Source organism: Triticum urartu, chromosome 6A (genome assembly GCF_056163025.1).
Source record: "Triticum urartu cultivar PI428250 chromosome 6A, HENAU_Tu73, whole genome shotgun sequence".
Classification (NCBI taxonomy): Eukaryota; Viridiplantae; Streptophyta; class Magnoliopsida; order Poales; family Poaceae; genus Triticum; species Triticum urartu.
Window position 1 is genome coordinate 3,619,354 of NC_141878.1, and position 16,399 is coordinate 3,635,752.

The 16,399-nt window shown below is 46.2% G+C and overlaps 2 protein-coding genes across 2 annotated transcripts; both read right to left on the reverse strand.

The window, feature by feature from the left end:
- Positions 1 to 521: 521 nt before the first annotated feature.
- LOC147962957 (protein FAR-RED IMPAIRED RESPONSE 1-like) lies at positions 522 to 3,173 on the reverse strand. The gene is made up of 6 exons (XM_087529416.1): positions 3,082 to 3,173; positions 2,757 to 2,973; positions 1,973 to 2,087; positions 1,431 to 1,891; positions 1,246 to 1,335; positions 522 to 965 (listed from the first exon to the last, which is right to left on the reverse strand). Exons 1-6 carry the CDS (start codon positions 3,171 to 3,173, stop codon positions 522 to 524), a joined length of 1,419 nt encoding a protein of 472 aa, XP_087385542.1.
- A 1,115-nt stretch (positions 3,174 to 4,288) lies between these two features.
- LOC147962958 (uncharacterized) lies at positions 4,289 to 4,783 on the reverse strand. Its single transcript, XM_087531272.1, has 3 exons — positions 4,674 to 4,783; positions 4,510 to 4,585; positions 4,289 to 4,420 (listed from the first exon to the last, which is right to left on the reverse strand). Exons 1-3 carry the CDS (start codon positions 4,781 to 4,783, stop codon positions 4,289 to 4,291), a joined length of 318 nt encoding a protein of 105 aa, XP_087387398.1.
- Between the last annotated feature and the right edge of the window lie 11,616 nt (positions 4,784 to 16,399).

Below are 16,399 nucleotides of genomic sequence, written 5' to 3' on the forward strand. Positions count from 1 at the left end.
TTTGTTGAAGTTTATCAAATATCTTTTCCGTTGCCTTATCGTCCAGAAGCTTTAATCACATATTTACCTTTTAAGATATCGAGAAACATTGGGTATCTACAAACATGAGCAAGGTATGGCAATGGAGATAACAACAGATAGCAGGATGATACTCAGTCAGAACACACACATTAAACAGTTGGCAGAGAGGACGACACTAGATTAACACGACCATTGCTTAGTGTTATGCAAAAAACAAAATCAATGTGAAATCATAAATATCTTGGCACTGTTATTATTAAGGACGAACAGTACATGCTTCAATAAGATGAAGGAAATTTTGGAAGAAAACTAATACACTTGTACTGAAAGGTATCAGGTATGTAAAGGAGGATCGCCACATGTGGAAGTGTTATGGCCAGGAAGTTGGCACTTCTTGCAGACTTTATTAATCTTTGGCCTTGTCAAATTCTCTGGGTTTTGAGGACAACCAGTTCTGTAGTGTCCTTTCTCATGGCAGAATGAACATTTCCGTTGTTTACCTACACCACCTTCCGCAACAGATTTGAGCCTTGCTGTCCTCGTTTCTTGCGTCGGTTAGGTGGAAGCACATCGTCATGCATTTGAGCTTCCAAGATGTCCTCGTCTTCCATTTCATTGGCGCACTCATCATCTGATTCTGCAGATAAATGTGTAGACGTTGTGTGGACTTGAGGTATAGCCATAGCATCTTCTTGGGTTGGCAGCAAACGGATCTCCTGTAAAGCTTCAGTAATTTTCCTCATTGCAACATGGTGCGCATCAACTGATGCATCACCTTTGGACGATAGGTCCATGCAAGCTTCGAATAACAGGGTACGCCGGTGAGTCCTCGAAGCAGCAGCATCCACGTCGAATCTGCTTTTATTTCCTTCTCGGGCATTGCTCGTCCATCTTTTCTTGATGTATTTGTCTGGAAGAGTCCGGCACCCAATATGCATCATAACCTGAACAAAAATAAAGAATATAATTTGACTCTAATTTCCTTGGGAAAAGAAGACTAGTACTGAAAGGTTACATTGTTCATACCCTGATTATGTGTGAGCATAATATGCCCATGTGTTCAAACAATCTACAAATACATCTGTATTCCTCTTCATCTTCATTTACATGAACTGGAAACTCCAACTTACTCCAGTTTTCCCTCGTATCACAATCCATGTGAACAGTGATGTATGTGCCATCATCTCTGATTTCTTGGACAAAGTAAGATGCACTCATGTATACCTGGTCGCTGAACTTCGCAAACATGGTGTCCGTGTAAACTTTAGCAGCTTTCCTCTCTATTGGCGAACCACATCTCGGTTGCCTTGCATCCTGTGAATATGAGAAGTGGCAAATTAGTGAGGTATGGGTAATGAATCACGTTTAGAAAATGGAAAAGGTATATTTGTATTGTATTATAAATGTACCTTCGAAGTGTCGAACTCAAGTTTGTCCTCAGCCGCAATCCTATCCGCAATAAATTTATCGTATTGTTTAACAAAGTTATGCATGGTTGATGATGGTGAAACGTAGGCTTTGAGCACATGATTCATGCACTCACTGCGTTGCGTTGTCGTCATCTTTGCGAAGAAATAATCTTTGAAGTATGGTGGCGCCCAGCGATCACGTTTATCCCACACATCTTGTAGCCAGGTGTTGCTATGGAGATCATAGTCAGCAATAAGTGAGTTCCAAGCACCTTCAAACTCACCTATGGTCCTTGTATGATTAAGAACTCTATGGAACTTGTCTTTGAAATCAGATGTCTTGCTGTAAAGAGTAGGACCTATATGTTCTTTGGCTTTGTAAAAAATGTGCCATTTACACCACCTATGGATTGTGTTAGGGAATACAGCTTTGATGGCAAGTTCCATGGCCCTGTTCTGGTCTGTATTATTTGTAGAAAATAATTAGAATGTTTGAAGAAAAGAAAACAGGAAAGTGCTTTAAGGGTATGTGGAGAGTAAACCTGTGAGAATTCCAACTGGATGCTTATCTTCGACAGCTTTGAGAAAAGTACTAAACAACCACTTGAAGGCATCCTCTGATTCTTCTATAACCAGTGCGCAGCCAAAGATGATAGTCTGGAAGTGATTGTTTACACCCACAAAAGGAGCAAATGGCATACCATATATATTTGTTTGGTAGGTAGTATCAAATGTAACCACGTCACCAAAGTGCTTGTAACTAAGCCTAGACCAAGCATGCGACCAGAAAACATTTTTTATGTTGCCATCCTTTCCAACATCGACAGCATAAAAGAAATCTTTGCTTGATTTTTGCATTTCTGCAAATAGCCGTAATGTCTTCTTGATGTCATCTGTATTTTCTTCAATTCGGATTGATTGTTTAACACTTTGAAAATACGTCCTAGTGTAAGGCAGCATCGATGCTCCTCCAGCAATCCCGGCTAAATATCCATACATTTGAGTTGTGGTGCTATTGTTTTCCATCATATCTTTCATAATGCGTCTGGTGCCCTCACCGATTTTGTTATGTGATTTCCAGTTGCGGGTCATACCTGTACTGGTTGTAAGGGGGTGATTGTGTTCTTGCCGGAGTTGTGTGATGATCCACTTATGTTCTTCATGTCTGTGTATGTGCATCATGGCACCGCAACCTCTCTTCACAGATTTTTGAACCCCCTTAGATGGCTTGCCCTGGGAAAGGAAAGACAAGACAATAGGAAAATTGAATGATCCCACAATCATGAATTAATTTAGTTTGAGTAATAAACGATAAGTAGTACATACCTCGCATGAGCATACAAATTCGATGTAAGTAGTGTCACCAGCAACATTTTGGACTTGTTTACGAATTCTTATACCAAACCCTTTTCTCAACGCGTACATGTTATAAAACTGGAAGGCATCCGTGTCTTCATGGAATACCTGGCCTAAAAAAGGATCCATAATCGTTGCATCACAATATTCTGGTGGAATAGTAACCAGCGCAGTTCTGGAGTCATCACTAATTGTAGAATATAGAATGAGTCAATAATCAGTACAATATCTAGAACAAAAATGACTAATGTGTGCATTACATAGGGAAGACGGGTATAGTAGTATCAGAAATCACCTGCCACTGGTAGTCCTGCCTTGATTAGAACAATCCAGTGAAAAACATCCATCCGTGACACCAGCGACATCTCCTTCAGAAGGAGTGGCCATTAGGTTGCGCTTCAATCTATGGTGTTTCGTTGTGAAATGGTGTGTCTGGGAAGGAGGGATTCTCCTTTTAAATACCCATACGTGAGATAGGAGACTCCACCAGCCATGATCAGTAACTGATTCGGGTTATTAACTCATAGTTATTGGTGTGATTCATTGCCAAATTACTAGGAATTAGTGTTTGTTGCATTCACTAGTAGTGGTTCAGCGTACAAGGCAGTGCACAAGCACTTGCTCAGCTTCCATATTTACGAAAGATTTTAGATTGCTTCTTAATTGCAAGACACCTAGTTAAAGAATCCTCGCTGATTCCGTATTAAAAATTGATGTGTGCTATGATCGTCTGACTTACATTTTTTATTAAGAATTGAACTGGGTACTAGCACTACAGAAGGTGTGGATATTGGTTATTTGCAACGACAAGAAATGTAGTGAGTATGGCGCTGGTAGGGTTAGTTGAGAATAATAACGTAAAATAGTAGTGAGTATGGCGGTCCGGTTTGCATGGATGCGTCAAACCCACAGCAGAGCAGTTGCTACCCTCTGAGCCCGCCATGATATCTGTGGCGCCATTTAGCTGACCCGTGTCGACGCGCAGTTGGCATTTCCCTAAACCGCAGCACACCATTCGCCGAATTTAATGACTTGTCGGTACGTAAAATTTTAAGTTGATGTCATCGAATATTAAGTATATATCTGAGGTATGATATGCTATGATGGCCAAGTACTAGAGGAGAAAGATTAGTGTATGTATGAAACTGAAGGTAATATTCAGATTTTGTTTTTATTGGAGTATGGGAGACCCAAACGAGTTGAATTGTAAATCCGAAATGGAGGAAATAATTGTAGTCTAATTTGTATGAGGCTTCGTTTAAGAATTATACATGTCGGCGCTAAAAAGTGTGACAACAAGATATGTCCGTGGGAATCTGGACTGGCAACATGATACCCAAGGAAACGTATGAACGGATTGACCAATAATTCGGCAGTTGTTCTGGCATAAAATGAAGCAAATAATTGTACTTATTACATATAATGTTCACTACTTTGTCCCAAAATGACAGCTAGTTCGATATACTTATGTAAAATATGAAATAAAGGTAATAAGACCGTCTTCATTTCTTCACGACGACTCCATCCTCGTATTGCCTCACAAGTTGTTTGACGAAATCTGGAAGTGCCGCTACATTATCTCTGATGGTAAGAATGTCCATTAGAATGTTGGCCCTAACATTGTCCATGCAAGTCTGTGTTGAGGATAGGAAGTAAGTAATGCAACACGAGGATGATAGTTTTTTAATGGAAATTATTGTAAGAAAAATTATGGATGGCTTACTGGATTGAGCTCTTTGGCGACTTCTATCCCATTCCAATTCTTCATGAACTCCAAAGTATAAACACCACTCTCAACCCTGCATAATTGGATGTAACTGGTATATAAATAAACAGTTAAATCTTGAACTATCACGAGATGTAAGGTTATCCAGAAGAATTTCTTACTCAAATCGGTGTCTTGGCACAACAGGTTCGTTATAAGCCCATGTAGTTACATCTTCTTTCCAGTCACTGAAGAAGAGGGTCAAGCATTGTTGCATGGCAGAAGCCAACATAGGTACAATCCAAGTATGTCTACTATATTGCTTAATATCTGCGCTAATTTTAGTCTTACTAGAGTCAAGGATGTAAATAACTCTGTGACGCAAGTTGAATGTATAACAAGACCAGTGTTTAATGTCGCATAGGGAAACATGAATCTGCATTGACCATATACCCGGCCGTTAGACAAAGCACATTAATCTAGATTAGCGAAAAAATGTACTTGTATCTGAACAACACTTACAGTTTCACACTTGGAGACGTTGTACTTGAGGTGCGGACCAGTGAACTGTTGTCGAAATAATTCCGGCTTCCAACAATCTCCACCAGCAATTGCATGAACCTGCAAACGTCTTCCGTAAATAAAAGTTTGGGTAATAAATCCAAATTTTACGGAGCACGATAACGAGATAACTAACCCCAAAATCAGGCTCAATAAAGTGGCGCTTTCCATAAGCGTCAGTTTCCCCGTACATTTCGAAATCCAGTTGAATGAGCCTTCTAGTGTAAAGACTCATAGTTGGATATTCAACTCTGTCATTGCCTTCAATGAAATTATGGATGTCTGTCCCCGTTAGTTTGATCGCAGTTGGCTTGACATGAGCTACCCAAGTAGAGCTATATGTAGGGGATAATTAATAAACATTGTGAACTTCATAGGTTACTATACTACCAAAAAATTTATGAAAAGTTTAAATACCTGGATACATCTTCCGTCTGATAGTTCTTAATCCAGTTAACTAATACATTCATCACGTCTTCTGGACAGGAATGTACAGCGGCCACGTTGCCAAATGGAGAGTTAATAGAAGACTTGAAGCACTGACGATGAGGTTTGTCATGGGTAGAAAGACTGAAGTCCAAGTGTTTGGGTTCAGGGTACTCTCGTTTTATGCCACACACATGCTTTAGTTCCCCTTGGCTGTTCTCAACGTACATGTCTTGTAGAATAATGCAGCTAGATGCTGCTATCTCACGTGACATAGAACGTGGTGAGATGGAACGACGGAAGTCCGTAGAATCTGAGAAAAAATGTAGGAAAAGTAATTAAGAAATGTAGATGAGAAAGGAATGAAAATGTATGTAACTAATACCTTTCTTTGGTTCTTGTGCTGGTGTCAGGTCAATGCCGAGATCAAAAGAGGGTGGCTCTATATCGCACAATGAAGGACGTGGGTATGTTTTGTTGAGGTTTAGGCTCATCTCTTCCTCACCCTTAACCGACCGATTTAAATCGAGTGATCCATTGTAACCTGGTGTACTCATTGATGTAGATGTTCTGGCATGCAAATTATTTGCTGCGGGTATGTTGGGCGTAAATTGCATATGAGCTTGAGCTGAAATGAAATCAGTAACCATTACTTACTAAAATTGCTATTCGTCATCCATGAAAGTTTCGAAAAATACCTGACGGATGCTGCAGCTGAACATGAGAAGGTTGACGAAATACATTGGCGCAGGAATCCATATTTCCATCTGACAAATTGTCCCCTTGCAGGAATGCTTGCTGAACTATCTGTAAACATATATTCACAACGTATTGAATTGCAGACACTATGCTAAACGAGTATAACTAGACAATTATGAAAATACCTTGCTATTATCAGGATTGTTATCTGATGGGACAGAAGCACTTTCAACTCGAAAAGCCGACATCATACCCACATTAGGTCTGTTGTAACAGACATCACTTCTTGGACGTAGCTGCAAGAAAATAATGCATGTAAGGACATAAAAATGAAAATAAAAATGACTAAATAGGTCCTAATTCAATATGATAGACAGACTATAATGTAACAATCAGACTGTTTTCTACCTTCATCATCCCAAACTGGGTTGGCTTGTACTGATTCTTCTCTTTGAGGTCCATACTCATTCTTACTTTTATTGCGTGTTTATCATACGCCATAATTCGTGGGAAGCAATCATGCTTGAGACTCAGCGGACCCAATTCCAAGTTGTCCAAGTAGAATATCTGAATGTAGAATGTAATTATTAATTCAAACTATATGCAAGCTGTTTATGCAAACTTAATTTTGTTAGGTAATGTAAATACCTGCAGAAATATGACACATCCGTTTATATACGTGGCTTTTGTGTCATCACTGAGCTTGTTGGCCAATGCCCGTGCTGCTGCTATAATGTCATTGACGACATACCTCGCCCAGTTCCAGTTAGGGATGTCATCTAAATTCTTGAGCGCCATAAAATATTTAGGACATATATTGTCCAACAAAGTTTGTGGCGCGAGAAATTTTGTCATCAAAAGAAGAATGAAGGCAGTCTTGAAGGCAGCAATTTCCTCATCCGACATTGGTGCTTCATGTTTCTTGCTTAGAATATCAGTGAGTACACTTCTCGTGATTTTTTTAAACTCCGGGACATTCAGTCGGATGCATATTACATTTTTTATGTGACTGACTTCTTCCGTGGAAGGAATTCGCAACTCCTTTCCCGAGAATGGGATACCCAGAACTTTGTGAACATCACCATCAGTGAAGTGCAGAAGAGTTCCATCACCCATTCTAATTGCTATTTCTTCAGTGGATACCCTCGATAGAAGGTTGTGACTAAATTCCCGAGAGTTTGTGATTTCCGGTAGTTTCAAAATTCCGTCAAACTTCATTTCAATGACTAAGCGTTTCTTCTCATCGTTAAAATCTTTCACGATGGACGAAATAGAAATGGGTGTGCATCTAGAAACCGGCGCTACGTATTTAACGGGAAGTGATGTTGACCTAACCGGTGGCTCCATAAAGTCATCATCATGAGCTGTAGTGGCAGCCATCTTGCCACGACCAACACCAACAATTTTCTTTCTTCTAGCAGTAGCACACCTTTGTAACCTGGGCATGGATATACCTACAATTGGAAAAGAAAAATGTAAATTGCGATGGAGAAAAACGACCGCAATCGGCGACCATGGAGGTGACACTGGCTACCATGGCCAAGCTATACGAAGGGAGAGATGATCACCTGGTATGCTCGTGTGAAGATGAACGATGGACCAATGATGATCTGATGCTTGCGGAGAGGACGAACTAAGGAGAGGTGAAATCGGCGGGGAGTAGAAAAAGAATCGGGGAGAGTGGACCACGTATAGGTATGTAAAATGCGTGCTGGATGCTTTGATTTCGTCCAGCTTTAATTCGTCGGCCAAATTATGGCAGTGCATGAGCCTTTTTTTTGGGTAAGCAATCAAATTAGAGCGCAACCTTTATTTTTGGAAACAGTCGAATTAAATATCAACAGAATAAAGCGAGACATTATGACAGGTCCTAAATGATCCGCATGCAATATTTTTGGAAGGTGGAATCGTGTACTTTTTTCAAATCTGTGATCTTTTAACATTTACATACTTTTTCCAAATCCCCGTATTTTCCCAACTTTGTGTAATTTGATCAAATCCAAGTATTTTTCAAAGCCATGAACTGGTTTTGAAATTCGCAAACTCATTTCAAATCCACATGCTTTTCAAAGTCTGCATTTTTTTCAAATCCGTGTTCCTTTTATAATCCATGAACTTTGTTTGAAATTCACGTACTTGTTTCAAGTTGAAATAATTTTTGAAATCCACATATTTTTGCATAAGAGAAGTCCACATCGGCGTACTTTTTTCAAGTTCGCATAAAATTTTCAACATGAACTCTTTCAAAAAAATGTACCCGAATATGAAAAGGTACATCAATTTAAAAAAATTAAATGAACTTAAAAAACTAAATGAACTTTAAAAAAATACGCATATTTGAAAAAGTACATGAACTTGGAAAAAGTACGCAGATTTAATAAAAAGTACACAAATTTAAAAAAGGTTCACGTATTTGAAAAAAGTAACCAAATTTGAAAATATTACGTGGACTTGGAAAAGGTAGGCAAATTTGAGTCGGAACGGTCAAAATCTGGGTGGGACAACACCAAAACCGGTCAAAACTGTGATCAGGGATGAATCTTGTCCGGTTTCAGGAGTTAAGGGTGCAAGTTGTCCGGTTTTGAAGTTGAATGACTAAATCTAGACTCCGCCAAGAATTAAGGGACGAAAAGTATACTTTTCTCGATATAATATGATGTATATCGGCAAGATTTGATCGTTTCAAAAGTTTGTATGACCATAAGAAAGTCAGTTCAATCTTCTAGTGTCTGATGGCTTATATTCACTTTACATTACAGGTCCCCAACGGGCATGTTGCAACGAAGGGAGGCCGGCACCGTTGCAGTTTGGGATAAAATAAAAGTAATGGCCGGCCGCCCTTGATTGTGAAGTCCAGGTTGCCGGCCGTGCGCGTCCGGACTCTCGTTGTCAAATGCTTGTCGTCTTCATCTTCGCCCTGCTCTATGTGATTCCTGTTTTTTTTTCTCAAATACGCACAAGCATGCGTATCATATATTCATAGAAGAAAAGCCAAGACGGTTGATACAACGCCTTTCGGCAATGTGCCACCCCGAGAGGTTAACACCCACAATCACCGTGACAACATCGGCAACTAACACCCTTGCCCAAACTTAAGCCAAACAATAGCGAAAAGTACGGACACAGAGCACAGGCCGCATCCCCCGGTATCAAACACGTCATAGCACGACAAATCACCTAACCAAACTAGATCAACGCACTCTCCACCGATGGTGCCTAGAAGATCGGCCAGTGGACAGCGGGAGCTAGTCTGACTCGAAGAAGACATGGCCGATGAGGCATCGATGATGGAGTACATAGCGCCCCGAATGCTCATGTCCACAGCAACATCCCGCACATGACAGCCCTGCACCCCAAGCCACACCGCCGAGGCGAGCGAGGCAACCCACCAGCCGCGTGCCCGGACGACACCCCAAGCACCTAGGCAGCGCCTCCAAGAAGGGGACGGCGCCGATACGCCACCGCTGCCTGGCCCGGTGAACCGAGCCTAGAGTTTCCTCCGGTGTCAGTAGAGCGGATGGACATGGCCATGACAACGCCTCCAGGGAGGAGACGGTGCCCACGAGCGTCGCCGTTGCCCTCAGCCGTAGCCGCGCCGGATTTCTCCTTGGCCACGCCCATCATCTCCGGAGCTCAGCAAACTTGAAGTGGGGGGCAAAGCTGCCACCTTGGGCCATCACCGTGGAGAGGGGAAGCGAATGCCGCCGCGCCACATCCGCAGACCACCACGCCGCCTAGTAGGCGCGTCCACCGCAGCCCCTGGTCGAGGGAGACCAGCGCCTGCCTCCACCCGCCGCATCCCCGCCGCCCTCACGGCCAGGGACATCATCGCCTTCGCCGGGATGCCGCCGCACATCCGCCGCAACTCCCAACCAGCCACCATGATGGGACTCCGCTCCGGGGAGAAGACAGCGAATCCGCCTCAGCCTGGGGCCGCCGCCCCAGCATACCAGCACCGGACCACCCGCCGGCGGCAGCCCCGGCGGTGCCCGCGCAGCCCAAGCGGCCAGATCTGGCCGAGCCAGACCAAGCCAGCCCGGCGGCCCCGCGTAGCCTCCACGCCTCGGCCAGGTGCCAGCGGGAGCAACAGGCCGCGCCGCTCGCCCCCGCGCCGCCCGCCATCGCGCCATCACGCCCCGCCGCCAACGCGCCGCCACCGCTCGATGCAGACGCCCGCGCCTGCCGACACCGCGCGTGGGGAGGAGATGCCCCGCCGCCGCCGACGCCGACCGGGCTTTGCCCGGCGGCACAGCCCGGCGGCAGCGAGGAGAGGGCAGGAGAAGGGAGAGCTCGCTTGGCGGCGCTGGGGTTTGCCCTCCCGCTCGCCGTGCGGGAGCGGCGCGGGAGGGGAGGGAAAAAATAAGACCATGTGCAAATTGCTTGTGCTCTATGTGAAATATTTCTACTGCTGCTGCTGCCTACTGCCCCCTTATGCTTTCTAGTCTGTGATCTTCGTTTAATTTTTGGACAATCAGATTTGTGATATATTGCTTATGCTTTCGAATATAAGGGTCAATTTCTACTGGTGCTATTGCCTACTGTCCCCTATTTTTTTTCCTGTAGACTGTGTACTTAAACCTTGTGTATTCGTCAGTTTAGTCTTAGCAGAAAATAAACGCTGCTTAGTCAGCTGAGTAGATAAGTTTGTTAGAAAGTTTTTTTCCTTAGAAGTAGTCCACACCCGCACGAGCTGGATCGTGGGATGGCGCGATCGTTGTGGCTCGGCTTGGTTGTTTTCTCGGGCCGTTAGTGGCCTCGTTTCCCTTCTGTAACACTATAAGAGGAGAAGAAGAAATGCAGAAAAGTTGCAAGTGTTCGCAACGCAAAACCACTGTCTTCTGAGCACTCTCGTGTGTGTGTGTGTGTGTGTGTGTGTGTGTGTGTGTGTGTGTGTGTGTGTGTGTGTGTGTGTGTGATCGGTGCTTACAATTGGCAACAGAGCCGTTAGTACGACCCGGCGGTCATGGCGGGAAGCAAGGAGCCCCGGAAGGGCTCCGGCGAGGGGTCGCGAAAGGACTCCGATGGCGGGTCCTGAACTCCATCGCCGACGTGTGGGCGCACGCTCTCGCGGTCTCCCAGGGCTAGGCATAGCCGCACCGTGCGCGAGCGCGAGGTCGTCGCGCCGGTGGTGCAGAGACGCGAGGTGGCCCTCCCAACAGTGTTCCCAACACTGACCCGGAGCAACTACGGCAGCTAGTCTCTCCTGATGAGAGCCATTCTGCAGACTCGCGGGCTATGGGACGCCGTCACCACTGGAATCACCGACTACCACGACGACCGCACCACCCTGGAGGCCGTCCTCCGGGCGGTGCCAGAGGAGATGCTCGCGGTCCTCTCCACGAAGGAGACGGCGAAGCAGGCCTGGGACGCCGTCAAGACCATGCGGATGGGCTCGGCCGCCATGCGCGAGGCCAAGGCCCAGGGCCTCCGTCGAGAATTCGAGGATATCCGTTTCAAGCCCGGCGAGAACGTCGACGACTTTGCGATGAGGCTCACCAGGCTCGTCAACAACCTCTCCATCCATGGTGGTCCCGTCGGGGACGCACGTGTGGTACGTAAGTTCCTTCGTGTTGTGTCCCGAAAATACGCTCAGGTGGCACTCTCCATCGAGACGTTGGTCGACCTCGACACCCTGACGGTGGAGGAGCTCACCGGACGGCTCAAGGTGGCAGAGGAACGCCTCGACCAAGATGGCGGAGGCGAGGATGCCGGTCGCCTTCTGATGACCCTGGAGGACTAGCGTGCGTACGAGAAGCGTACGGCGAACAACGACGCAAGCGGCAGCAACTCGTCAGGTTCACAGGCGCGCGGACTAGGGCGTGGCCGCGGACGTGGCCACGGCGGTGGACGCGGTGAAAAAGGCAAGTCCCCTGCCGGCACTGACGCCGGTGGTGGGAAGAACGGCGGCGGCGACGCGGATCGTGACAAGTGTCACTACTGTGGCATCGCAGGCCACTGGGCCCGGGACAGCCGCAAGAAGAAACGCGAGGAGGAACATGCCCTCCTTGCACAAGGCCAAGTAGGCGAGGACGACGATCCGGGTCTACGGATGCTATGCTACTCTGCCAGTAGGTGCAGGGGGTACTTGCATGCAAAGAACATGAATGAAGGTCGGAGCTGCTCTCTTATGTCTGGATCCTCTTGTCACTCATGGGGATGGAGACATCTGCCGATAGGTATCAGAAGTCGGAGCCTCCCGAAAACAAGGAAGAAGAAGAGGTAGAAGGTGGAGACGTTGGTGGTGAAGGCAGATCCATCCAGTACGAGATTAACATACCTGTCTAAGTTATATCCCGAATATTTACTTTGTTTGTTTACGATGTATCGCTTTTATGTTTTCATTTGTATGGCCAGTTAACCACTCTATCTCTGATGGTGTATACCAATAATACAAATATTCTCCAAGAGATATTTGTGTGTGTTTGTTGATTCATTTGGCACGTTTCAGTATAGCAGTGCTTTTGTGGTTGATTCCGTATGATTTCTGCAACCCTGTTGTTCATACTTGTAAATTTCGTATGTTATTAGTACTCAGTGCGAAGTGATTTGATGTTGGTCTGCTTTTCCGTACTACTAACTGATGCTACAAATGTACGGTGTGGTATGTATTTCTGCGTCTTGACTGATTTCTGGTTTTGTTTCTGCAAGTTGCTGGCTTGCTGCTGCTGTGAGAATTTTGTGTTTTCTTTTCTAGTTTTGTCGTTTCTTGTTTCAGTAGCGACGGTTAATAAATGCAAAGAGTTGTTTTTGGGTGTAGGTGGATGGGCTGGCCGGGGTATGGTCCTGCCCCGGCGCACACCACCCTTCGTCACCGACGGCGCCTCCTCCGAGCGGCGGTGGCGACCCCTGCACGTCTTTAGTCATGGTGGTCTCTCTTGGCAGTCGGTCAAAGCTTTGCGGTGGATCCCCGTCGACATCACTTTGGTCCCGACGGCCACGAACCTGTGTTCTCCAGTGTCCATGGCCTGTCGACGCAATGCTGGTGCGGATTTTCAGCCTCGACGCTCCGGTAGCTGCGTCCCTTCCAGTTACTTTGGCTTGTCAATGTTCGGGCGGCCACGTATATCGCAGCCCGGATCTGCGTCCCCTTCCGTTTCTTGGCTTGCTAGCGGCGTCGGCCACCACCATCCCTCCGCATCGGCTCTCCGCCTGCTGCCTTCCCAACCCCGTCCACCCATACGCCATGCCGGCTCCAAACCTCGCATTTTTCGGCGGTGGCAGGTGCAGCCCCACATTGCCCCCTTTTGTGGCGGCGGTGGTCTGGCGTGCGGACTTCTTCATCTTCGGATCCTCGTCTAGCGGCAATGGGATTGCTCGAACTAAGCCGAGGAGAAATCCTTGCTGGGCTTGCCTGGAGAATGTTCAGGCTCCTTCTTCAACTGGGCGAGGCTGAAAAGACTTGCATTCATTAAATTAATTCAGTGGCATCATGGATGCTTACGCTGAATTGGTGATGCATCGAGAATCTCTGCAGCAATCTATTTGATGAAGATCTACGAACGAAAGATGCATACAAAATGGATGGTATCCTCAGCCAACAAGACCCTATGAACGACAGGAAGGGGCTCTCTGCCTACGTGCAACGAAATTAACGCAAGACTCGCTCTGGCGTGTACCACAGCTGCAAAGTTGTTTGCTACAGAAATAACTCAAGAAACTGGCAAAACTGAACATCGATGTGCTTAACATCTGTTGGTCAAATTTGACCACATTCTCAAGGAATATTTTGGAGGAGGTCTTCAAAAGCATTGCTTGGTGCATGGAACCGTTGGGCATCGGTTTCTTCAGGAAAGATTCCTTTTGCCCGATTTTGGAAGATTCCTTCTTTTGTTTTTCTAGACTGGGTTTTCCTTATTTTCGTCCTTTTCCCATATTCTTCTTAATTTGTGTATATTTTATAAATTCACGAACATTTATTTTAATTTACAAACATTTTTTAAATTTTGTAACATTTTTTTGAATTTGCGAACATGCTTTAAATTCATGAACATTTTATAATTTTGTTACTCCCTCCCATCCATATTAATTTGAAAAAAGTTCATTTTACTACCCTGAACAAAGTTGGTGGTTCACATAACCCCATGAAGTCCAAAATGGTTCACTTAACCCCTTAATAAAACCAATAGCGTTCAATACTCGCTCGAAGTGGATTTGGTTAGGTGGTTTTGCTGAGTTGGACCCGGTCAAGGCTGTTTTGTTGGCCGTGGGATCTCCTCCTCCTTCCCTGTGTAGTCTCGGGCCTCTCTGGCCGGCGACGCACCTGCCTGGCCACCGGCGGCGACTGGTGCGGTGAGCCGGGGTCGCCAGCGGTGACTAGTACGTCGGGCTGGGACTGAACTAGGAGCACGGTCAATCATTCTTTCCCCATCTCTCTCAGATTCGAGCACCGCATCGAGCACCACAGAGCGCCGCCAACCGTCGACGTAGCCACCGGCCACCCCTCGCCAAACTAGCATGTCCGGAGCCTCCAAAATATCATGCCGGACCTCTGCACCGAAGGATTCAAGCCCAGATGCCCGGAGTCGGCCCAATCGGGTTGTCTTCTCCGGCTGCAACCGCCGGACGCCGACAAATGATTTGTCACGCATAGGCGAGCCCAGGCCTAACCTTCGCCACAATTAGACTCGCGGTGATCCTGTCTCAGTTTGCCCTCTCCTTTAGAGCTCGCACTCGTGTTGTAGCCGTCATCCACGCGAGCTCAGCGCCGCCGTCCTCCATGGTCGCCGTGCTCGTCGTTGCCGAGCTCCCCTTGTGTCATTATGCTACCTGTCGTGACCCCATAAGTCCGTAGATTACGCCCATCTGGCTAGTCCGCTTGGATTCGTGTCGTAACACCGACATCGTCGGAGTCGTGCCTCTGCCGCCGCTCAGCTCCATTGGTAGCCTGCCTCCGGCCATCCCACAGCCTCCTGCGACCACCCATGGATGTGCGCGAGCGCAAGCTACACCCTGGTAGCCTCCAACACCGCCGTTGTGGCCTCCGGCGAAACACCGCCGTGATTTGAGGTCGCCGGCAGTTAACCTCGGCTGTGCCGACACGAGGCGTCATTAGTTCGAGACAGTGACATGTGGGTACCCCAATGTTAATGATGCAGTTAGGGCTAAATAAATCCCCTATTAGTTTCTGTGCAACCGAGATGTGGGCCCCATGTGTCATATTTGACTGGCACAGTCAGCGTTGACCGGACCCAGAAGTCAGTGAGAGTGGCTAGGAGAGAGGGACCCACCCTTGGTCAAATACCGCCATTGATTGGTTTTTTAGGCTAGACGCTGACAGGCATTAGTGTGAATGCACCCTCCCTTCTTTAAGATGCCGTTGCAAGAAAAACGATTTAGTCATATGTGTTTTTTTTTTCTATCGTGTCATGATTGTATACTCGGCTTGTGGAGTAATTTGGACTTATTGCCTTCTATCAACTTTGATAATGTTACGGATGTATGGATCCGCAGATGCAAAGGTTGGAAGATTTTAACCCTCCTTTTATGAAAAAAGAAAGAAAGAAAAGACGTTGACTTATAGCTACATACCAAGATGAATTGACATCAAACATGACATGTGACACGATGCTCACCACTCAGCAGGATGCCAGTTGAGTTGAAGAGCTACTGTCTTAGAAGGTGCAAATGGACGGGCAGCTCCTGTAAGCATCATATACTCCCTCTGGTCCCTTTTAGTCTGCATATAAGTTCTGTCCAAAGTCAAAGCACCTCTACTTTGACCAACTTATAGAAGAAAGTAGCAACATCCACAATGCCAAATCAATATTGTTAGATTCATTCTCAAGTGTAGTTTTTTTTTTGAGAAAACGCAGAAGATTTGCGTTTCATTGCATTGAAAAGGAAGGGGTTTGAGTTACATCCTCCTAGGAGGCAATCATACAATGCGAGAGTGTTTTAATTAGTGTACATCCCAGGTGTGGGGAATGAGAGCACGCAGGCCCAACGCGCCGGCTTTGGCCCAAAGGGTAGCCTCCTCCTTGATCTTAGCCAATACCACAGTGATTGAAGGGCTAGCTCTGTCGAAGACACAGTCCTTTCGATGCTTCCAAAGCATCCAGTGAATGAGCAATGTTGCAGAGGCGATGCCCTTGCGCATAGGCTTGGGCGTGTGCTGCCGCACAGAGAGCCACCAGGTGTTGGTTGATGGCTTGCTGTCAGGCGGGTTGCGGGGAACCCTCAGCCAGCTCAGGACTTCGTACAATACGTGCCGAGAGAATGGGCA

Excerpts from the sequence above, each read along its gene's own strand:
- LOC147962957 (XM_087529416.1), bottom strand. The coding sequence starts at position 3,173 with ATGGCCACTCCTTCTGAAGGAGATGTCGCTGGTGTCACGGATGGATGT. Across the intron at positions 2,974-3,081 it reads GGCAGGACTACCAGTGGCAG|TGATGACTCCAGAACTGCGC; the intron begins GTGATTTCTGAT and ends TTCTACAATTAG. Across the intron at positions 2,088-2,756 it reads AATTTGTATGCTCATGCGAG|ACTATCATCTTTGGCTGCGC; the intron begins GTATGTACTACT and ends AATCACTTCCAG.
- LOC147962958 (XM_087531272.1), bottom strand. The coding sequence starts at position 4,783 with ATGTTGGCTTCTGCCATGCAACAATGCTTGACCCTCTTCTTCAGTGAC. Across the intron at positions 4,586-4,673 it reads GTGCCAAGACACCGATTTGA|GGTTGAGAGTGGTGTTTATA; the intron begins GTAAGAAATTCT and ends CCAATTATGCAG. Across the intron at positions 4,421-4,509 it reads TCGCCAAAGAGCTCAATCCA|ACTTGCATGGACAATGTTAG; the intron begins GTAAGCCATCCA and ends TCCTCAACACAG.